The sequence below is a fragment of the Crotalus tigris genome, unplaced genomic scaffold (assembly GCF_016545835.1).
Source record: "Crotalus tigris isolate CLP2741 ecotype Arizona unplaced genomic scaffold, ASM1654583v1 scf7180000017764.6130737, whole genome shotgun sequence".
Classification (NCBI taxonomy): Eukaryota; Metazoa; Chordata; class Lepidosauria; order Squamata; family Viperidae; genus Crotalus; species Crotalus tigris.
Genome location: NW_024096618.1, coordinates 4,550,527 through 4,574,221, shown reverse-complemented (window position 1 = coordinate 4,574,221; position 23,695 = coordinate 4,550,527). Strand labels below are relative to the sequence as shown.

The 23,695-nt window shown below is 38.8% G+C and overlaps 1 protein-coding gene across 13 annotated transcripts; it reads left to right on the top strand.

Moving 5' to 3' along the window:
- Positions 1-698: 698 nt before the first annotated feature.
- On the top strand, positions 699-21,413 carry TTLL1 (tubulin tyrosine ligase like 1). 13 transcript variants are annotated; one of them, XM_039341313.1, is made up of 13 exons: positions 699-808; positions 3,505-3,607; positions 3,961-4,077; positions 5,657-5,694; positions 6,102-6,218; positions 7,143-7,351; positions 9,513-9,693; positions 12,670-12,804; positions 15,367-15,475; positions 16,236-16,379; positions 17,419-17,505; positions 19,267-19,430; positions 20,529-21,413. In XM_039341313.1, exons 4-13 carry the CDS (start codon positions 5,684-5,686, stop codon positions 20,656-20,658), a joined length of 1,287 nt encoding a protein of 428 aa, XP_039197247.1. In that variant the 5' UTR covers positions 699-808; positions 3,505-3,607; positions 3,961-4,077; positions 5,657-5,683; the 3' UTR covers positions 20,659-21,413. The 13 variants fall into 13 exon arrangements, with proteins under 13 accessions (XP_039197247.1, XP_039197248.1, XP_039197255.1 ...); XM_039341314.1 differs by having other exon boundaries at positions 3,891-4,077; XM_039341316.1 differs by having other exon boundaries at positions 723-913; positions 5,660-5,694.
- Positions 21,414-23,695: the final 2,282 nt, after the last annotated feature.

Here is a 23,695-nt window from a genome sequence, read left to right as displayed (position 1 = left end):
GTTGATAAGTTAGCAACCCGGTTAAGTGAATCTGGCTTCCCCATTAACTTTGCTTGTCAGAAGGTCAAAAGGGGATCACACGAACTTGGGACCCTGCAACAGTCATAAATATGAATCAGTGGCCAAGCATTTGAATTTTGATCACCTGATCATGGGGATGCTGCAAAGATCACAACTATGAAAAAAGGTCATAAGTCACATTTTTCAGTGCTGTTGTAACTTTGAACGGTCACTAAAAGAACTGTTGTAAGTCAAGGACTGTATGTATAGCCTTTGAGTCTGGTTCTTTGTGAGTTGCTTCTACTCTTGAATTCGACAAGAAAGTTCAGCACTATATTCTGCCTGGCTGGCTGAGGAATTCTGGGAGTTGAAGTCCACAAGTCTTAAAAAGCTGCCAAGTTTGGAGACCTCTGGTTAAATACTGTACCATCCTTTATTTAAAGCTGCTTTGGAGAATCGTCGCTAACGTCTTCTTAAATCTTTCCTGCTGAAGGAGATCCAGTCCCCAGAAAGCTGTGTGGCTTTCTTGGCTTTCTGACTGAGGAATTCTGGGAGTTGAAGTCCACAAGTTACCAAGTTTGGAGAGAGACCTCTGTATTTAACCACCTCCATCAAACGAAAAAGCGGCGACTCCCAGACGGGGCCGCTTCCTGCCTCTTTTCGCTCGGCCCGGCAGGGGGCGCTCCCAAAGCCGGAAGACGCGCGCGGCGTCCCGGTTGTCCGGTAACGTTCCGGAAGCGCTGCCGGACCCAGGAGGAGCCGAAACCGCGAGGAGACGGAGGGCGGCGTGGCTTCTCCGTTGGGGACGGTGAGCACGAGCCCATTTCCCGAGGTCGTCTTAGGGGAGGAGGCCGGCTTGGAGCGCGGATGGGAGGATTTCCCTGTTTTACCTCAACGCGACGAAAGTCATAATGTAACCGGGCTTCGTTTATTACAATAAAAGCAAATCCTTTCGTAAAACTATACTTTATTTATTTATTTTACATTTTTGTTTCTTTTGTCCTTGCTCTTGCCTTTCCGTCCACGAGGCGGTGTTTCTCAAGCTCAGCGGCTGTAAGGTGAAATGGACCAACTTCCAGAATTCCCCAGCCAGCCTAGCTTGAGAAACGGTGCTCCAAGGTTAGTCGTGATTGGGATCCCCCTGAGGAAGGGCCGCTCTGCTGTCTGTCGAAAGCCCTGGGGTGATTTAGAAGAGGTCCCAGCAGTTAATTCTCTTCTGTCTTGCCCAGAGAGTAATAATATAGAACAGTGGTTCTCAACCTTTTTAATGCCGCGACCCCCCAACCGGTCATAAGTCGAGGACTACTCAACCGGTCGTAAGTCGAGGACTACTCAACTGGTGCAGCACCGTTTGCAGAATGGGACTTTTGGCGGGCTCAGCAGGGCAGAGACAGCCTGGACAATTCCTATTGGCTTTTGAAAGCCAATAGAATTAGACTCTATTCAAGAGAGTCTATTCTATTGGCTTTCAAAAGCCAATAGAATAAAAGGGAGTAGCACAGCTAAGGAAAAGGGGGAAAAAAATGGCGGTAATTGTTTGGCGACCCCCGTGAAATGGTCATTTGACCCCAAATGGGGTCCCGACCCACAGGTTGAGAACCATTGATATAGAACAATGACAGAGTTGGAAGGGACCTTGGAGGTCCTCTAGTCCTACTTTGTGCTCAGACAGGAAGCCCTATACCAGGGGTCCCCAACCCCCGGTCTGCAATCTGGTACCGGTCCCCGGCATGCCAGAAACTGATCCATACGAACAAGTGAATCCCCATCCGTGGGATGCAGGCAGCACATGAAATCATGCCCCCCTCCAGTCCATGGAAAAATCTGTCTGCACAGAACTGGTCCCTGGTGGCCAAAAGGTTGGAGGCCACTGCCCTATATCATTTCAGACAATTGGTTGTCCAGTGTCTTCTTAAAAACTTAAAAATTTCCAGTGTTGCAGCATTCAAACTTCTGGTGGCAAGTTGTTCCACTGATTAATTGTTCTGTCAGGAAATTTCTTCTTAGTTCTAGGTTGCTTCCCTCCTTGATTGGTTTCCATCCGTTGCTTCTTGTCCTGCCTTCAGGTGCTTTGGAAAATAGCTTGACTCCCTCTTCTTCGTGGCAGCCCCTGAGATATTGGAACTCTGCCCTCATGTCATCCCTAGTCCTTCTTTTCACTAGACTACACATACCCAATTTCAGCAACTGTTCTTTATATGTTTTAGGCTCTAGTCCCCTGATCATCTTTGTTGCTCTTCTCTGCACAAGGTGGGAAGGGAAGGGACTTCGCAGGTCTCCTAGGACAATCCCTTGCTCAAACAGGAGCTCCTATTCCATTCCAGACAAATGGCTGTCCAGTCTCTTCTTTAAAACATCTAGTGTTTGAGTATCACAACTTCTGGTGGACAGCAGTTCCACTGATTAATTGTTCTCACTGACAGAAAATTTCTCCTTAATTCTAGGTTGGATTTGTCTTTAGCAATCTTCTACCTGTTACTTCTTGTCCTGCTCTCAGGTGCTTTGGAGGATAAGTCGACCTCCTCTTTCCTCTGGGACCCCCCAAGTACCGGAAGACAGCCATCATGTCACCCATTGTAGTCCCCTTCATACTTAGTTCCTTCAACTGTTTATTTTATGATTTAGCCTCCAAACCCCTTATCATCTTTGTTGCTCTTCTTTGCACTCTTTGTAGGGTCTCAGCATCTTTTTTGTATCATAGTGACCAGAACGTGGTGCAGTATTCAATTGTGGTCTCACTAATGCATTACAGGTAGTCCTCAACTTATAACATTTCGCTTAGTGACTGTTTGAAATTACAGCGGCACTGAAAAAAAGTAACTTATGAGCATTTTTCGCACTTAATGACCGTTGCAGCATCCTCATGGTTATGTGATTTACTTTCGGATGCTTGACAACTGACTCACATTTATGACAGTTGCAGTGTCCTGGGGTCATGTGATCACCTTTTGCAACCTTCTGAAAAGCAAAGTCAATGGGGAAACCAGATTCACTTAACAACCAGGTTACTAATTTAATACCTGTAGTGACTCACTTAACAAATGTGGGAAGAAAAGTAGTAAAATGGGGCAAAACTTACTTAATTTCTCACTTAGCAACATGGTCCTAAGTTGAGGACTACCTGTATAAAGGGGCACTATCATTTCTCATGCTCTTGCTGCTATCCTTCTGTTGATGCAGCCTAGGATTACATAGACTTTTTGGCACCTTCAGCACATGGCTGGCTCATACTTAAGTGGCAATCTACTAGGACACCTAGATCACTCTCACAATTACTACTATTAAGCCAGGTACCACTTATTCTATATCTGTATTTGGTTTTTCTGCCTAACTGCAGGACGTTACTTTCCCCACCATTGAATTGCATTTTGTTGGATAGGGCCCAGTGTTCGAATCTGTCAAGATCCTTCTGAATCTTGAGTCTCTCTTCCAAAGTGTTAGCAATCCCCCCAGCTTGGGGTCATCTGCAAATCTGATGAGTTCCCCTTTTATCTCTTCATCTAGATCATTTATGAAAATGTTGAAGAATACTGGGCCCAAGACAACCTTGAGGTACCTCACTGCATACTTCCCCCCATATAGATGTAGTTCCATTGAAGACTACACAGTAAGTATGGCTGGTCAGCCAACTGCAGATCCATCAGTGTCTACCCCACATTGTTCTGTCTTACCAAGACTTATGCTGTGATCTACTTTGTCAAATGTCTTACTGAAGTCTAAGTAAACTGTGTCTACAGTGTTTCCCTGATTCACTAATTTACTCACTTTGTCAAAGAAGGCTGCAAGGTTTGTCTGGCATGATCTGTTTTTCACAAACTCATGTTGGCTTCTAGTAATAGCTTACTTGTTTCTAAGTTTTTGCAGATCTGTTGCTTGATTATTTGTTCCAGGATTTTCCCAGGTATTGATGTTAGCCTGATTGGTATATAGTTTCCTTGATCCATTTTTTCCTTTTTGAAGAGTGGAACCACATCAGCTCTTTTCCAGACCTGTGTAATTCCTCCATACACCAGGAGCTCTGCAACACTTTGAAAGTCTTTTTGCCCCATTCACTTTTTCCAAGTGGGGTTTATCCAGGTGAGCATTGTAGTCAATTAGGGGGGGGGGAATTGAGAGGGCTCCATAGGCAACAATGATTTCCAACTTTCTAGTTCAGTGGTTCTCAACCTTCCTAATGCCACGACCCCGCAACCGGTCGTAAGTCGAGGACTACCTGTATTTCCCTGCCCAGGAGCGCCGCGCATGTGTGGTACCGCCTCCTGCGCTGGCCGAGGCGTAGCTGGCAAGCGGCAGAGACGGCGCAGGCCGACCACTGGCTGGGCCACCAGCTGGCCCAGCCCAAGGCAGGTAAGGCACCCACCGGGCCCCACGGGTGCCAGCAACCCTCCCTGCGCTCGCCGGCCTCCCACCTCCCACCCCTGGCCCTCTTTTACTTACTTTTAGTAGTTGCTCAGCAGGGAGGGAAGCTTTCCAGAAAGTTTGCCTTGCAGCACCGTTTGCAGACTGGGGCTTTTGGTGGGCTCAGCAGGGCAGAGACAGCCTAGACAATTCCTATTGGCTTTTGAAAGAGAGAGTCTATTCAAGAGAGTCTATTCTATTGGCTTTCAAAAGCCAATAGAATAAGAGGGAGTAGCACAGCTAAAGAAAAGGGGGAAAAAATGGCGGACAGCCTTGTTTGGCGACCCCCGTGAAATGGTCGTTCGACCCCAAATGGGGTCGCGACCCACAGGTTGAGAACCGCTATTCTAGTTGCCTCTGTTTTTATTCTCTTGCTAAATGCTTCTTGTGGAAATGGGATGTCTCTGAATCTTTATGATTTTCAAAAAGTTTATAATACTGTAATTATAGTAATAATATCAACGACCCTTCAAAAGCATGTGTCTCTTAATTGTTCTAAAGCTTTCTAAATACTTTGGACAAAGTTTTGATTTTTATGCATATATTTGCTTATATAGAACTACATTTACATATACACTGGATATAGAAAATCTCACCTCCCTATTAAAATGCCAGGTTTTGAGAGGTAAAAAAAAATCAGACTAAGATAAACCACTTCAGAATTTTTGCTACTTTTAACATAAGATATGAGCTGTGTAATTCAACTGAAAAACAAACAAATCTTTTAAGGGGGAAAATAACAACAATATGGTTGCATAAGTGTGCACATGCTCTTATAAGTAGGGATGTGGCTTTGTTCAGAATTAAGCAGTCATATTCAAACTGATGTTTAATAGTAGTCACTACACTACACACCTGGCATCAATTACAGTGACTGATCAAGCCCATATAAAGTTCTAGTAAGAACTTCCTGACCTCAATTGAGACCGGCGACTCCATCACTAAGCGATGTGACGATAAATATCATGTGATTGCACCCGACTTACAATATCAGTTCGTCAGTTCCCACACAGTTATTAAGTTCTCCCACCATTGTTAAAATGATGTCATGTGACTGCAACTTTTTGCTGGCTTCCCCCTTGACTTTGCTCATTGGAAGTTGGCTGTGAAGGTTGTAAATGATGATCACGAGACTGCAGGATACTGTTACTGTCATAAATGTGTGCAGACTGCGACATGCCTGAATCATGATGAAAGAACTGCAGGGATGCTGCATCACTTGCAACTTTAAGAATCAATTGTAAATGTCCTTTTTCAGCAGCAACGTAAATTTGAACATCATTGAATGAATGATTGGTAAGCAAGGGCTCTTTATATACAGTATATATCTACTATAAGTCATACTAAGATTACAGAAATTGGTATGAATGTGTGTGTATTGTGTGTATAAAATTTATAATTGTTTATATGTCATAGTTAAATTACAGAAATTGGTATAAATGTGTGTGTTTATTGTGTGTATAAAATTTATAATTGCATAATTATATAAGTATACAATATTAATAAAGTTGCAAAATATAGATACAAATACATATAACTAATTTTATATGATCTTTGCAAGATCACATAATCACATGTCATAATCAAATTTCTATTTGCTTCACAGTCTTTTCAATTGTATCAAGTAAAAAATTCAAATGAATAAATATTACAAATTATACGTTTAAAAATGAGTTTTTAAAAAAAATTGCTTTTTTTTTAAGGATAATGGCAGGAAAAGTAAAGTGGGTGACTGACATCGAGAAATCTGTATTAATAAACAATTTTGAAAAGCGAGGATGGATCCCAGTGTCTGAAAATGAAGACTGGAACTTCTACTGGTAAGCAACATTTTTTACATATTATGGAGTATTACATACACAATTCTTAAAGGTGATTGTTTAATGCAGATAATCCTTGACTTATGACTAGTCGCTTAGCAACTGTTTGAAGTCATGATGGATCTCTTCTCCAGGACTACTTATGAGTTTGATTGAAATTTCCAATAGCTGGGGCTCCTATGTGGTCATTTATTTATTTATTTATAAGACTTATATACCGCTTTAAGTGCAAGCACTCTCTAAGCGGTGTACACCAGTAAGCAATGTATATATATATTTACATTGCCCTCAACAATCTGGGTCCTCATTTTACCTACCCCAGAAGGATGGAAGGCTGAGTCAACCTTGAGCCGATGAGATTTGAACCGCTGACCTGCTGAACACAGTCAGCTAAAGTGGCCTGCAGTACTGCACTCTAACTGCTGCGCCACCTGTAGTCACTTTATGGGTGTTTAGCAACTGTTTGTAGTGTGATTTATAATTTTTTTGCCAGAAACTGATGTTTACTTCTGGTTTCCAGCAAAAAACGGCCGTTGTGGACAAAGGATTTACTTAACTATCATGGCATTACCTTTGCGACTATGGTGTTCACTTAAAAGCCACTGCAAAAAAGATGGTAAAATCAGGTGTGGTCATTTTTAGTTTTTCAGTTTCTTTTGCTAAACATATTGAACCCATGAGCAAAAGACTTTTATTTCAACTGCAGATTTAGTCGTGTCATAATGATCAAAGATGTTTCTTGACTTAACAGTACTTGCATATGAGTCAAGAGATACTGTACAGCAGTTTAATTTTTCACTGTGACTAGATTTCTTTTATGGTTGTAATTTTTTTAAGGATGAAATAAGTGGTAATAAAACACGGAATGTGTTGCTAATCTGAATCCGTGTTTGGAAGCACCCTGAGTAATACTTGTCTTTACAGGATGAGCGTACAAACCATTCGGAATGTTTTCAGTGTAGAAACTGGTTATCGTCTCTCTGATGACCAGATTGTCAATCATTTCCCTAACCATTATGAGCTGACCCGGAAGGACTTAATGGTGAAAAATATTAAAAGGTACAGAAAAGAATTGGAAAAAGAAGGCAGCCCTCTTGCGGAGAAGGATGAAAATGGAAAATATCTTTATTTAGGTGAGTTGATTTAGGCAATTAGATTTATTTATTTGTGTTTAACTTTGAATACCAGGTATGCTAAGGCTGCATCTCTACACCTGCTTAAACGTTTTCTTCAGGTTTTACTAAACTTCATGGATACGCTTTTATGGAGCAACCTTTTGGCAACAGAGGAGAAATGGTTTTCCATTGCTGCCTTTATAGTCCAGCTTAAGGCTTTGGTTCCTGATGATGCCCCTTCTGGGCACGATATAGTTTTTCTTTTCCTGGAAATCGGGATGCAAGTCATGATCAAAACCTGATTTGTAATCCTATTTTCAGGGCAAAAGTTAGCCATAATTTGCTGGTGCGGATGTAAAAGTTTGACTTGTAATGACTTCATGAACACATCCATGTTGTTTTCCTGGCTGTTTCTACCTGCTTTTATTGTAACTTGCACATCAGGTGTCTCATTCTTGGAAATCACAGTATCTGCCATCAGATTCTAACCTCCCTGCATTTGGCAGACAGAATAAATATATTCATATTCATATTAATATTATTTGGGCAGACTTTTTTTTTTTAAAAAAATCTGGCAGCAGCCACTCCTGCCTTTGAAATGCCTTTCTTAATTGCAATTGCACCCACTCCCTAATTACAAAATGGCCTCGGGTGACAAGTACTGCTGCAGTTAGTGGGAAGCAACAGGAGTGTACAGCATGTCAGTGAAACTTTATAAACAACTGAGGAGGAGCAAGGGAGAAATAGAAAACCAAGGAGGCAATGTGTGAAAAATACTAGCACAGGTTTAGTGGGAGAAAGGACAGGGATGGCATTGCATCTGCTGAATTCCATTGGTTGCAGGGGTATAGGGTGCTGGGAACTGGCAGAAACTGATGGGCAGCTTAAGGCCACAGAAAAAGTGTGGAAGGTGACATGGGTGTATAACCAAGATATAGAGCAGGAAGGTCAGTATCATTTGGAAGGCACCCTCAAAATCAGTTTTCACTGCTTGATGTGGTTTATAGTACTCATTTCCCTCTGCTCAAGACTAATGACTATCTAAACCAGGGGTCCCCAACCCCTGGTCCGTGGACCGGCACCGATCCGCAGCACGCCAGCAAGCGGGCCACGCAAACAAGGAAAGCTCCAAACTCAGGATGCAGGCAGTATTCAAAACATCTCATCTATCTGCATCTTTGCAATCTCTTTTCCAAGATCCCTCCTAGCAGCTTTTTCCTTTCTCCCTTAGCAAATTTCTCACAATGTTCCCAAGGTCTATTTGGGATTTTAAAATTCTTTAAATTTCATTAAGATTGCCTCAATAAATCTCCCCTGAATTGAGTGGAATTTAAAATTCCATGTGGGATGGATGGATGGATGGATGGATGGATGGATGGATGGGAGGGAGGGAAGGAAGGAAGGAAGGAAGGAAGGAAGGAAGGAAGGAAGGAAGGAAGGAAGGAAGGATAGAATAAAAAATTATTGGAAAGTCCTTGCAGTATCTGAGAGGGTAAGCACTTGGTTTTGCCATCAGGTTATGGGACTTCATGGAAGCATGGATCTCATTAAATGATAGAAGCTGGCTGCGCTCTTCTCTGTTTTTTTGTTATAGTTTTAAATTGTTTTGACAAGATAAATTTTGATGATTCTTTAGTTTTTATTTTAACTCTGTATGCCGCCAAGAGTCACATGCAAGTGAGATGGGTGGCTATGTAAATTCATTCAATCACACCCAACTCAGTGGCAACCAACTAATTTGGTACCATCTATTCCTAAGATTGTTCCCTTTTTAGCACGGAATCATAGAATCTGATTGAATAATATTTTTATACTTTGAATTCTTTAAAGAAAGGTAATAAGTGTTCATTAGAATTCCTCATCATAGCTATATCAGTGAAGGACAAAATATGGAAAATTTTATACATGTTCTTAGATTCATAGATTTTTGTGAGGCCTTTAAGATGAAAAAAAGAATGATTCTCATACATTTTATCTGTTAATGGAATTAAACTGAGTTATCTCCACTTCTGTTTATTTTTATTTTAAAATAGAAAGTTAAAGAGAGCTCTAATGCTCACTGTCATCCTATCTTAAATTAAAAAGAATGAAATGGGTAATAATTGAAGAGAGGGCTTATCCTCTATCATTTGCTATTTGATTTAATATGCTAATTTAAATTCTCTTGTGTCCCTTTTAGACTTTGTTCCTGTCACCTTTATGCTTCCAGCTGATTATAATTTATTTGTTGAAGAATTCCGAAAAAATCCTTCCAGTACATGGATTATGAAACCTTGTGGAAAAGCTCAAGGGAAAGGAATTTTTCTCATCAATAAGCTTTCCCAAATTAAAAAATGGTCTCGGGACAGCAAAACATCTACGTAAGTTTCTTAGGGAAGAAATTCTTTTTCTTTGATATTGTCTCTCAGTGTGCCATATTTGATTAAATATGTCCTATTCCAGATTTAGTCTTCGTCAGAAACTAATTTATAACTTCTTTAAAAAGCTGGTTTAAGTTTTAAGGTAAAATTTTGCAGACACTTTTATACGTTAAGCTTAAAATAAATTTACACTTTGCACTAATAGATAAGATAGATAAGATAATCTTTATTGTCACTTTTTATATATACCCATACCCATACCCGTACACGCAAAAAAAGAATTAACAGGGTTGATACTATACGGTACAAAGCTATTACAGATTCTAGTTGTTCTGCTTTGGAAACTGCGAAGCCCCCTCCCAGAAGGTAACAAAGAAAACCGGTCCTGGAGAGGATGTGTAGCGTCCCTGACGATACTGTGGACCCTGGTCAAGCATCGCTTATATGTCCTGGATAGAAGGAAGTGAACTAATCTTTCCGCCGTCTTTACCACTCTCTGCATAGCCTTCCTGTCTGAAACAGTAGTAACTTCCAAACCCCACAGTAATACAATATGGCAATCTCTACAATCGTCCCTCTATAGAAAGTGGTAAGAAGGAAGATTTGCTCTTCTCATACGATGCAGAAAATGCAGGCTCTGCTGTGATTGCTTCACCAGTGTCTCGCTATTGAGCGACCAAGTTAACCTGCTCGTCAGCTGCATACTCAGAAACTTGATACTACTAACCACATCCACCGTTCAGTTGTTAAACGCAGAGGTGTATGGTTGTGACTTCCTTTTCTGAAATCGATCTCTTTTCTCCCCACCCCCACTACATTTAAAACCAGGCTGTTTTGATTACATCAGTTCATCAAACCCTCTACTTCTTCCTGGTTATCACCCTCACTGTCATCCTGAATAAGGCCTACGCACTGTTCTGTCATCCGCATATTTCACAATATGGTTGGTAACAAACCTTCCACAACAGTCATGGGTCAGCAGGATGAACAACAGTGGACTTAGGACACGGCCCTGAGGAGAACCTGTGCTCAAGAACATGGTGTTAGAAATACTAGTCTCAACTTGCACATACTGGGGCCTATCAGTGAGAAAATCAAGAACCCAATTGCACAAAGGAGTATTGAAGCCTAAAAGGCCCAGTTTTTCTATTAAAGAAATGATCATATTAAATGCCAAACTAAAGTCAACAAACATTATTCGCACATGAGTGTTTGTTTCCTCTAAGTGCGCCAAGCTCAGATGGAGAACAGAGGAAATAGCATCCTCTGTGGAACGATTTGGATAATAAGCAAACTGAAGTGAGTCAAACGCAGGAGGGAGGCTGGAGACAATAAAGTCCTTTATCAGCCTTTCAAAACATTTCATAATGATGGACGTAAGTGAACAGAGATGATAATCATTAAGACCCCTGATTGAAGACTTTTTTTGGCACTGGCAAAATAATAGCAATCTTAAAACAATGGGACCACTGCCTGCTGCAATGGTTAAATTACATTTTAAATTAAATATGTGCTATTCCAGATTTAGCCTTCATCAGAAAGTAATTTATAACTTCTTCAAAAACCTGATTTAAGTTTTATGGTAAAATTTTGCAGACACTTCTATACGTTAAGCCTAAGTTACGCTTTACACTAAAGTTGCGTCACTAAGTTCGTCTTAATTTAATTAGTTTGACACAAGGACTTGATTTTAAAAAAGAAAGACTTTCTGCAAAGGAAATAGGAAATTTGCATAGGAAACATCAAATTAAAACAAATGGGAAAAATTATTTCCTGAATCTCCTTTTGCCAGATGCCGATAAATACTCTCCTGCTTGAAGGGCAGTTATCTGTATTCATGGCACTTGAAACTGCTTGCTATTTAGGATACGTTTATGAAGTTTCGTGGCCACAACAAATACAATGATTGAAATTTGTAATGCACAATCAGAGCAGAAAGGTAGAATACTGGATGTCTCAAATCTAGTTTCCCAAAGCCCTCTGGGTTTTCACACCCTGGCCCTGCCTCCTATTTTGGGATAGGAGCCTGTTAGTCCCAGGGACACGTTACCTGGCTTTCTACCCCATATCCCAGTACATGAAAGAAACAGGGCATGCATGTCTTGCCTTTCTGTTAATTAAAAGGTGAAAATGAAGAGAAGAGAAATCATACTTTCTGTAATGCAATCTCCTGGAAATATAGTTTAGAGCAGTGTTTCTCAACCTTGACAATTTTAAGGCACGTGGACTTCAACTCCCAGCAATGCTGGCTGTGGAATTCTGGGAGTTGAAGTCCACGTGCCTTAAAATTGTCGAGGTTGAGAAACACTGGTTTAGAGACAGATGGCTAGAGAATTTCAGTCTTTCCATGGGAGACAGTCCAAACTCACAACCGATTAAGCAAATCTAAATTTTATGATAAGAAAGAGAGAAAACATAACAAAACTGCCTTTAAATATCCAACATGTAAAGATTCAGTAATTGAAAGACATCAGTTACTTTGGCATCCTTTTCTTTCCCAAAAGGAAGAGGCTCCCATTTCGTTTCTTTTTAGTGAGATTGGACGGGAGATGGTGATGGATGAAAAGATAATTCATTCCCCATGTTGCCTGTGTGCTGCATTTCCATTCTCCCTTGAGAAAGAAGGAAGCATTTTACAACGCAGTAAGTCAGCAAGCTAGCAGTAAGATTTACATATAGATCAGTGTTTCTCAACCTTGACAATTTTAAGGCATGTGGACTTCAACTCCCAGAATTCCACAGCCAGCATTGCTGGCTGTGGAATTCTGGGAGTTAAAGTCCACATGCCTTAAAATTGTCAAGGTTGAGAAACACTGATATAGATGCTTAAATTCGATTTTGCCCGAGTTTGAAAAATATCATGGCTCTGGCAGAAGAAGAAAACTTCATATTGATGTATATGGCTTTGTCTTTATTACTTTTAAAAGACAAAAACTAATTTAATAAATTTAAATAATGAAATATAAATATCTTTAGGTTTGTATCTCAGTCCTCCAAAGAAGCGTATGTGATTTCCCTGTATATCAGTAATCCACTTTTGATTGGTGGGAAGAAATTTGATCTACGCTTATATGTATTAGTATCTACTTACCGTCCTTTGAGGTGTTATATGTAAGTTCAGTTTTTGTTCTATTTTGTTCTATTTGCTGCCGGGAGGTGGGGGTGGGTGGGAATTGTAGAGTTGAAAACAGACATGTAGACCAGCAAGACTAGTATTAAAAGAATCTAGCCATTCAGGAAAGATACCTGTTTGTTGTTGTTAATTGTGAAGTCGTGTCCAGCCCATCGGGACCCCATGGACAACGTTCCTCCAGGCCTTCCTGTCCTCTACCATGTTCTGGAGTCTATTTAAGCTCACGCCTACTGCTTCAGTGACTCCATCCAGCCACCTCATTCTCTGTCGTCCCCTTCTTCTATTGCCCTCCATCTTTCCCAGCCTTAGGCTCTTCTCCAGTGAGTCCTTCCTTCTCATTAGGTGGCCAAAGTAGAGTTTCAACTTCAGGATCTGGCCTTCTAAGGAGCAGTCAGGGTTGATCTCCTCTAGGACTGACCGGTTTGATTGCCTTGCAGTCCAGGGGACTCGCAGGAGTCTTCTCCAGCACCATAGTTCAAAGGCCTCAATTCTTTTGCGTTCAGCCTTTCTTATGGTCCAACTTTCACAGCCATACATTGCAACTGGGAAAACCATGACCATGATTTTCCCAGATATCTGTTTAGATTATAGATTATGCTTAAAACATGCTAATAAAGAGATCCATCACGTTTCAGGTTACAGTGATCATCTGCTGCTCCAGTTTAGAAGATTTCCCCCCCCCCCCAATATTCAACTATAACATTGAATCTTCCTATATTGTTATTAAAGTCGGATACTCCATATTCAGCATTCTGGAGCAATGGAGAACAATCTTGACTTTCCGGGCAGCATTGTATCTGCTATTTGAAGAGCACTATCTTATCCCCTTTAACCCTTTCCTTTAAAACCTACTTCGATTTCTTTTCTAATCTAATCATTTCCAGCAATGTAGTATCTCAAAGATACTGATGACAGGGTTTGACCAATGCACAATAAAGTAAAATTATTACTTGTCTTATTTTGAAACTATAATTTTAAAATTACATTTAAAAAAAATGCAGCCACAGGAAACAGCTGGTTCAGGATTCTTTCACATGGCAGTGCTCAATACCATCATTCAGTTTGGGAATCACACTTCCAATGCCTAATCTGCCCCGGCAATGAATTAGAAGTTTTATTAGCGCAGGAATCATGGGGAAGAGAGAGGCAGGGTGGAGAACAATTTCTTCATTCCAGGATCTGGTCTCCTGGGAAAAATGATACCAAAGGAGTCATTTTCTGCTGCTTCTCTCCACTGTTGCCTCTGCCTCTGATAAGAAAGAAGAAGGATTTGTCTTCCCTCATTATGACTTTTGTTGGCAAGGAGCAAGGAGAGGAGAAGTTCTAGTGTCAGTTCTCTTATCCCATGGAATGACCACTATAGGACCCATTCTTTCCTGTATTTCCTCGGGTCCAATACCATCCTCTGTTGCATTTCATACCTCTTTGAAAGATCAAGTGTGTTCACCCATCTCGTCTCCCTGGCTGATATAATGCTAGAGAGAAATAGCAGTGTTGGTATACTTGTTCCTCCAGTTATTTTAAACTAGATCCTGTCTACCAGATCATCATCTGAATTTTGGGGCAGCAATGGGTGCATAAAACAGTACAATTCTTCTCTTTCTATTGTCTCCTTGTTGAATGTGTTAGAAGAATTTTTGTGGTCCGTTTCCTGAGCTGGGTTACGAATAAGCACAAGTGGCAGCTGTTAGGAGTAGTTTATTCATCCAACCACATACAGGGGTTGAAGGTAGCCTGCAATGTTAGGGATGTATCGCCAGTACTAGAGGTATATATTATGACAAGTGGGCTTTGATGTTTGGCTATGCAGATTGAGGTTTCCCTACGCCAGGGTTAGGCAACCTCGGCTCTTTTATGACTCATGGACTTCAACTCCCAGCTATGCTGACTCAGGAATTCTGGGAGTTGAAGTCCGTGAATCATAAAAGAGCCGAGGTTGCCTACCTCTGCCCTAGGCTTTGATTGTGAGGTGTACGTTTAGATGTATATAAGATATAGACCTGAGGATGTGTGAAATTCAGGAAGGAAGATCCTTCGTAGGTGTGGAGTGTATGTTTATTCAGGGAATAGTGGCTGCTGAAAGGGGAGTGATGGTGGTGGGGAAAATCAAAGGCTTTTAATTTTCAGTGTTCATTTCTATGTTCTTTTTCTATTTAAATTCTAACAAATCCCACCAGATTTCCATTGTACGTATTGAACCATATTTGGTTTGCTACTTATTGATTGAATTGGAATTGGACTCTTAAATAATAATAAATAATCTGTCAGGCAGTTTATAAATTAAAACACAAAACAATAGGAAACAATAGAATAAGGATTAAAATAGTAACAGGGTATTCAGAAAGAGATCAATGTAGAAAAGTTGATTGGACAGGACAAAAGTAACCAACCCTTTGCATAGAAAATCTGTTTACGTGAAATAAAACATGTTATAAAATTGTAATAAATAAAAAAGGAAAGATCAAAGTAACTACTGTCAAAGAAGCTGTCTCTTTACGAACATTTAAATTATAAGATAAGATCTTTTCTTTATATTTAAGGTATAAACTTGGGTTTTGCCGATTTTGCACAGTAAAATATACTCCAAGTACAAGTGAATTGGATAACATGTTTGTCCATCTTACAAATGTTGCCATTCAGAAACATGGGGTAAGTTCCTTTTATAACATAGATCTAAATTATTTGGAATTCATTAAAATGTGTAACAAAAATAAAGTTGTTCAGTTATATTTCTAAATATGTTTATTTATTCAGAGTCTCATCTCTTGTGTATGTAATTCGCAGTGAGTCACAGAAAATATTGAGAATCATCAAAACTACTAGAGATCATTTCACCAAGGCTGCTATTGGCAGCAAAATTTTGAGGCCCTGGAAATAAATTCCTTGTGTGTCCAATCATATTTGACCAATAAAGGATACTATTCTATTCTGTTCTGTTCTATTCTATTCTATTCTATTCTATTCTATTCTATTCTATTCTTATTTATTTGTAATAATTTATATGCAGCTGTCTCCTGGGACTTTAGGCCACTCACAAGAATACAAAAACCATAAAACAATATTCTAGAACATAAAGCATTAAATCTATCACTTGAAACCAGTAGCCAATGAACAGTTGACGTAGCCCTTTGCTCTCCTACCTAGAACATAAACATTTTAACACACCTAGATTGAAATCTTCTGTTAATTATTCTGTTTATTAGCTTAGGAATTTATCTTGTCCTTAAATTAATATTAAAAGGCTATAGGATGTGTCCTGACAGAATAAAAATGCATTAAAGCCTACTTAAAGTCTGTACATTTTTGTTGATTGTTTGGGTGCATAATCCAAATTATCAGATTTAAAGAAGACGTCTGGTTCTGAAAAGTCTTTTGAAAGTAAAAATGATAATTTGATGTACCTTTGTAGGATGATTACAACCACATTCATGGTGGCAAATGGACGGTCAATAATCTGCGTTTGTATCTGGAAAGCACTCGAGGGAAAGATGTCACAAACAAGCTGTTTGATGAAATACACTGGATAATTGTACAATCATTGAAAGCAGTTGCAGTGAGTAGAAAAACAAGTTTACGATAAAGAAACGTTAAGAAATACAAAAGACCGTTTAGATTCTTTTCAATGGTTAGTTACATTTGTTACTGAAATGTGAACAAGTATCATAGTAAATGTTTGACGTATTTTTTATTCCTCATACTTTGTGATCCATTATTTTACATATTCTGCTATTCTGGAATGTGGAATGTCAAACATAAGGGAAGCTGTGTAATATAAAAGTACAATAAATACTTAAAACCAGTAAAGATTGAACGAAAAGTATTTCCTCCTTCTCCTCCCTTACATATACTCGTCACTGCCCTTAAAAAAAAGAATGGAAAATTCATAAATTAGGTAGTGGAGATATTGTGTACATTTATACATGCACAAATATATTCAGATACGTACATATAGGACAATATTTTTATGGTATGCATTCCACTGATCTTTAAACAAAAGTAAAATCAAGATAAATATGAAATTTAGCAACCTTACAAAAGAATGTACAGCTACAAATACAGATTCTAAGAAAAATAGCTCAGTGAATGATTTATTGAATCTAAGCCATCTTATTATTAGATTATGGGAGAAAGTTACCAGTATACTTAACTCTATTAAGAGTGACAAGTATATTAGCCTTCAAAATAAAAATGTTACATAAAAACTTGGTAGCCTTCCTGAGAATTTTTAAATAAGGAAAAGATAAGACATTCTCTCAAGAGTAAGAGCAAAAAAAAAAAAAAGAGGGATTTTATGACTGTAAAAATATTAAGCAGTAGAACAGTTTGCCTTCTGGAATTGTAGGCCTTTTTATTTACAGTTTCAGACAAATAAATTGTGAATCTTTTGTTTGACTTTATATTCTTCCTCTTTATATTTGAGGATTTATATTCTTATCTATAGTATTATTGGTAAGCTTGCACAACTTCTTTGTAAACATTCAGGTTATATTTGAAATGTCTTGTGCACATTATTTAAATAGTCTTCTTCAATACACTACGAAGATAATCTGATTGCACATCCCTCTTCTCATGTTTACTTTCATCTCTTATAGCCTGTGATGAACAATGATAAACATTGCTTTGAATGCTATGGATATGACATCATTATCGATGACAAGCTTAAGCCATGGCTTATTGAGGTAATTAAACTTGTGTTGTCTTTGCGGTGCTGTTTTTCAGAACTGTAGAAAAAGATTTTTTTTTTAATTGATGAAAGATAGTTTAGAAAGGCATAGAAAGCAAAATCAATCAAACAAATCAACCCAAAAAGAAAATCTGTAAAGGAAATCCCAACATTTTTCTACTTGTTTGAGAAACACTCCCAGAACATAAAAATAACTACCCAAGCAATTTCTACTCTTGCTTTTTAAGGTTTTCTTAATTAACACAGAATCTTTTCTAAATGCATGATGTAATTGCCCTTATTAATTCAGTAAGGAAGATGTTAAATCACTGAATTACTACTGATGGAACTCTGCACACTTAGAATCCAAAGGTAGGAAGAGGCTATTTATTCCAAATACCAAGCTCAGTGTAGAAATCTAAATTAATAGGTAACAGAGTTCTTTCTCCAAGTGCTCTTACTATAATTGTTGTTGTTAATTGTGAAGTTGTATCCGACCCATTGTGACCCCATGGACATTCCTCCAGGTCTTCCTGTCCCCTACCATCTTCTGTCCCCTACCATTTAAGCTCACACCTATTGCTTCAGTGATTCCATCCAGCCACCTTACTATAATTGCTTTCCTTTAAATAGGAGAACAGATAACGTTCTTGTGGCATTCTTGTGATTTCAGGCACTTGAAAAGAATGATCATATACTAAGTCTCAATTTACATTCTTGCATCAGAAGTTGGAACATACAGATAATCTGCAAATTACAAATGTGATTGAGCCCAGAATTATAATCTTGAATCATGCCGGTCAGATGGACAAGTAGGCTTGGGCAATCTTTCTCCTATAATGCCCAACTTTGACCTTTTGGGGTCACTCATTAAGCAAACAATTGTGCCAGTTGTAAAGCAAATGCGGCAGTCATTAAGTGAATCCACTGTCTGCAATGGGCACTTTTTATTGGAAACCAGAAGTAAACACCACATAACTGTTGGGACACTGCAATTGGCCATAAATGCAGGCCATATGCCAAGTACCCAAAATGCCATCATGTGATTGTTAAGCAATCAGTCGTAAATTGAGGATTACCTGTAAATACATAATGATGAAGTTTGTGACATGAGTTATCACACACATCATTTAATCCTGGTTTCCTGCACTGGTCCATGTTACGTTGAACATTGAACAGAAAGTTTTAAAAAGGTATTGTAAATTGTGCAACTGAGACACTTTCCATAGAACAAAGCTTTGTCTTACATTTTTAATGTATAACAATGTATGTAATTTTTCACTATATAAAATATATAAATAACTTAATTTCCTTTCCTATTGCAACAATTTCTCTTTAAATGTAATGGTCCAAAGAAATATAATAGATAATATCCTTAAGGAACAAAACTTTATAAGTGTATACTTAGTAGGAAGAGAGCATATTAGTGCAGAAGACACCTGGTAGGACTTTTTCCAACAAACAGGTTTTATTAGAAAGTAGTAGATTAGGTAACCTGCAGAACTGTTAATCAGAAAAAAGTGTTACCAGATTACTTGTTATCTGATGTAGAAATTTTGATGCGAATTTGTTTGCAGTAAAATTTCATTTTTAATGTATGCATTTTAGTGTACATTTAAAGTGACAATAAAGTTTTCTACTCTACTCTTCTTTACTCTACTACTCTATTCCATTCCATTCCATTCTCCTCTACTCTATTCTAATTTCATAAGCTGTTATTTATTGAGCAAATGATAACCATAAATTACCTGTTTTCTCTTTCCTGTATTTTCCATAGGTTAATGCTTCTCCATCTCTTACTTCCAGTACTGCAAATGACCGTATACTCAAATACAATCTGATAAATGACACACTGAATATTGCTGTACCCAATGGAGAAATTCCTGATTGTAAATGGAATAAACCGCCCCCCAAAGAAGCTCTTGGGAATTATGAAATTTTGTAAGTGTTTAATAGATATACAAATGGATTTGCTAGAGTTCTACTTGGCCAAGATCTTACTCTATGAAGGTTTCACAATGAATCCACATTAATTGTTAAGTCAAGACATCAGGTCATGATGTATTAACCATTACTGCCTTGCTATTAGAATGCACACTGAATCCATTTTATTGGAGGAAAAATAGTGATGGGAAATACCATCAGATTCTTCATTTTTAATGATGGAAGTGATATCACAAGTGCCTAGATTCAGAGAACAGTATTTTGTTCACCAGGGCCAAGGCACTAATTTAAGAAAGGAAATAATTTTGTTTGGATGTGTATTTGTGTGTACAGTTAGTCCTCGACTTATGACCAGAACCATTTTTTGTTGCTAAGCAAGGTGGTTGTTAAGCGAATTGTGTCTCATTTTACAACCTTTTCCCACAGTTATTAAGGAATCAGTTCAGTTGTTAAGTGAATTTGGTTTCCGTCATTGCTCTGCTTGTTGGAAGCCAGCTGGTGCATGATCCCAGGAGAATGCAACTGTCATAAATATAGGCCAGTTCCAACCACCCAAATTTTGACCACATGACCATGGGGGATGCTGCAGTGATTGTAAGCATGACAAATGGTCATAAGACACTTTTTCCAGTGCTGTTTTAACTTGGAATGGTCACTAATCAAATAGTTGTTAAGTCCAGGTCTAGCTGTGTACTAAGAGTCACAGGCATGCATATAGATTTATCACTTAACTTTGTGAACAGGAGCCAGTGTTTTCCCCAAAGTTAGAGTTTATTGATTGTATCATGTGGATTAATTATGGACAGGAAAGAGCAGTAATTTGGTTTTTTTAAAAATATCCTCAAGTGGATACACTTTAAAGCAGGGGTCTTCAAACTTGACCCTTTTATGACTTGTGGACTTCAACTCCCAGAATTCCTCAGCCACAATTAACTGTTTTCCTCATCCAGGGTTCTGTATTGAGGAGTTTTCTTTTAAATGGTAGAGCACTCATGTCTATAGTTTCTTCACCTGGAAACTGTTGCAATTCCACTCAAGAAAAAATTCACCCTTTTGAGCCAAACCAGCCATTGATGTTTATCTCTCTTCCCTTAGATATGACGAAGAGGTGGCCCAAAGTGAAATGCCAGATCGAGATTTGCGAAGTCGCTCTGGACAGCCTGTTGGATGTAAGGGAAACCGAGCCAGAGATCCTGGAAAAGCAGGATACCTTACCTGGAAGTAGTAGAATAAACTGAGGTGTTTTTTTTTTTTTTTGAAATTCTGTGTGGATGTCTTTTAATGTAATTTATTTGCTTAATACTAATCCAGAGAAAAGAATATTGATCAAAGATGAGAGGATAAGAGGCATGTGCATATATTTCAAGTTGATCATTAGATCTATTGCAGTTTTAACTGCATACTTATTATCATGCAAGATTCTTATGCTGCATGTTATAGTAGAAAAATGTAATGAGTTAATGCAAATAAAGTAGCATTTTAATAAAAGAACTCATTTCAAAGTCACACCACTTTCTTTGCGGTAATAACTGCTGTCTCAGGCACTGCAACAAAAATATGCATTCCAAGATTAGTATATTTATTCCCCCCTGATTGTTCTAGAATTCTAAGGCAAACTGTTCAAAGCGTATTTCCCTATTGCAAACTTATATTAATATATTAGAAATTCTATTTCTTTATAATGCATACTCTTCAAAGTTAAATATAAATAAAATAAAAAAAAACAAATATGTTTGAGTGAAAAGATACCTTAAATTTTCATTTGGGAAGGCTATGTGAGGTTAATTGTGACAGTATATCACAAAGATTGATCTGCATATAGGCCTCAAACAGAAGCCTCTTTACCCACAATTTGTTGCATTACTTCTACTGGCTAAAGACTAGAGTTGAATTCTTCAGTGGCTAATCTGGCAGGTTACACTAAAACGCTGAAATGTTGCAGTAGATTTGACAAATAAATATTGTACCACTTAAAACATGGATTTTAGTCACGCTATTATTTTTATTTAGAAGTATTGTATTTGTCTCTTAGGAACTGTCCTCTCACTAAAGTCCAGTCGGAGGAAATAGATGAGCTGTGTGCAGGAAATACACCACTATAGTAATGGGGGACTTCAAATACTCTGACATTAACTCCGCAGGTTATGCGAGATCAAACAAGTTCTTGACGTGAATGAAGGAAATGTACATATCCTGGCATAATATTGCAGGATCCAGTCTGGGTCAGTCACCAGGACCAGAGGTTTAGTCATCCAAGCTTTAGGACTTGTGCTGGAGCCCATCCTCAGGGAACTTGAATTCTCTGAGGATAGGCTCCAGCACAAGTCTAAAAACTCGGAAGAATAAACCTCTGGTCCAGGTAACTGACCCAGACTAGGTCCAGCAAATTCCCGACATGTCTAGCTGACAACTTTGTCATACAAAAGGTAAACAAGGGAGCAAGAGGGACAGTTATACTGGACTTAATCTTATTAATAGGGATGATATGGTTGAGGAAGAAGAAGTTATAAGAACTTTGGGGAAGAGTGACCATATCATTTTTTATAATTTTACATTCTATTATTGTAAGCAGCCCAGAGTAGCCCCATGGTGACATGGGCAAATAAATAAATAAATAAATAGGTATTATCACGTCTCGTGATCTTGATGCTATACCTCTATTAATGTAGCCTAGAACTGCATTGGCTTTTTAGCTGCAACACACCGCTGGCTCATATTCAAGTAGTAGTCCACCAGGACACCTGGATCTCTCTCATAGTTACTACTGTTGAGCCAAGTACCATGTATTCTGTACCTTTCCATTTCTTTTTTTCAGCCTAAGTGAAGGATTTTAATTTTTCTCACTATTGAACCTCATCTTGTTGGATAGGGTCCAATGCTCAAGTCTGTCAACATCCTTCTGACTCTTGAATCTATTTTCCAAAGTGTTAGCATTTCCCCCACCTTGGTGACATCTGCAAATTTTATGAGTTCCCCTCCTATTCTTTCATTTAGAACTGTTATGAAAGTGTTGAAGAGCACTGGATGCAAGACAGAAGTTAAGGTACCCCACTTCATGCTTCCCTCCCTGTGGATGTAATTTCACTGAGGACTACACAATGGGTGCGGTTAGTCAACCAATTGTGAGTCTATCTGGTGATGATGCTATCATATCTATCTATCTATCTATCTATCTATCTATCTATCTATCTATCTATCTATCTATCTATCTATCTCATATATCAAATCATTTATATATCCAAATTTTCCTAAAATCAGAGTTTTGCCAGTATAACTATGGCAACCAGAGAGATTGTCATTTCAAGGAGAAACAATCTTGTATTACAGTATTCCTTGTCATTACTGCCCCCTCAATACATAAGAGAGCACCACGGTATAGTTCAGCCAAGCTTCACATCCCTTTGGGAAACTCAGAAGCAATGTATTTTGAGAACAGCAAGGAAAATGATGACACATATTGTAATAACTTATCTACATAATTTCCCCTACATAGGATGCTGACAGACTTAGAGACCCCAAACTGGATAAGAGCTTAAGATGCTTCTGGACTAACTGCAGGTTCTGGATGTCCTTTAAGGGTTCCCATATAAAGTATATTCCAGTAATCCATTCAGGAGGTAAACCAAATCTTGTGTGACTGTGTTTGTTAATAAAATCTCGGAAAGTGTGCAATTGGTTAGGTATTATCTGTGCCATACCAATTTCCTTTGCTTGCTTTCTGGGGTAGGGATGCCTCCTGAAATGTAAGCCTGAGTAGAATGTTTCATTTTGTCCTGAAATGGGCTCCATTGGCTTCTCTGTAGCTTTCTGGAACGGCTTGATTGGGCCTCTCATCTAAATCAGGAGTGGCCCAAGCTTAGCTCCCGAGCCCCGGTCAAATCTGGTGCTCCCAACGGCCGAGCTTCGAATCTATGTATTGTCTCCATACCATCCCGAATGAAGAGGAGGGATTGTTTTTCGCCACTCTTCCTACCGGAATGAAAGTAAAAATCATGGATCTCGTTGGCTAAACAGACGAGGCGGGATCGTTACAAGCTTGGAAAAGGGATCCAATGGAAGAAAATCGCTCTAGCGTCAGGGGTTCTCAACCTTGGCAACTTTAAGACTTGTGGACTTCAATTCCCAGAATTCCTCAGCCAGCAAAGCTGGCTGAGGAATTCTGGGAGTTGAAGTCCACAAGTCTTAAAGTTGCCAAGGTTGAGAACCCCTGCGAGTCCAGTTCAAGGTGGAGCCCGTGGTGATGTCTAGTTTGGAAGCTGGCT

Excerpts from the sequence above, each read along its gene's own strand:
- TTLL1 (XM_039341313.1), top strand. Across the intron at positions 12,805-15,366 it reads CGTCCTTTGAGGTGTTATAT|GTATAAACTTGGGTTTTGCC; the intron begins GTAAGTTCAGTT and ends TTTATATTTAAG. Across the intron at positions 17,506-19,266 it reads TTAAGCCATGGCTTATTGAG|GTTAATGCTTCTCCATCTCT; the intron begins GTAATTAAACTT and ends TATTTTCCATAG.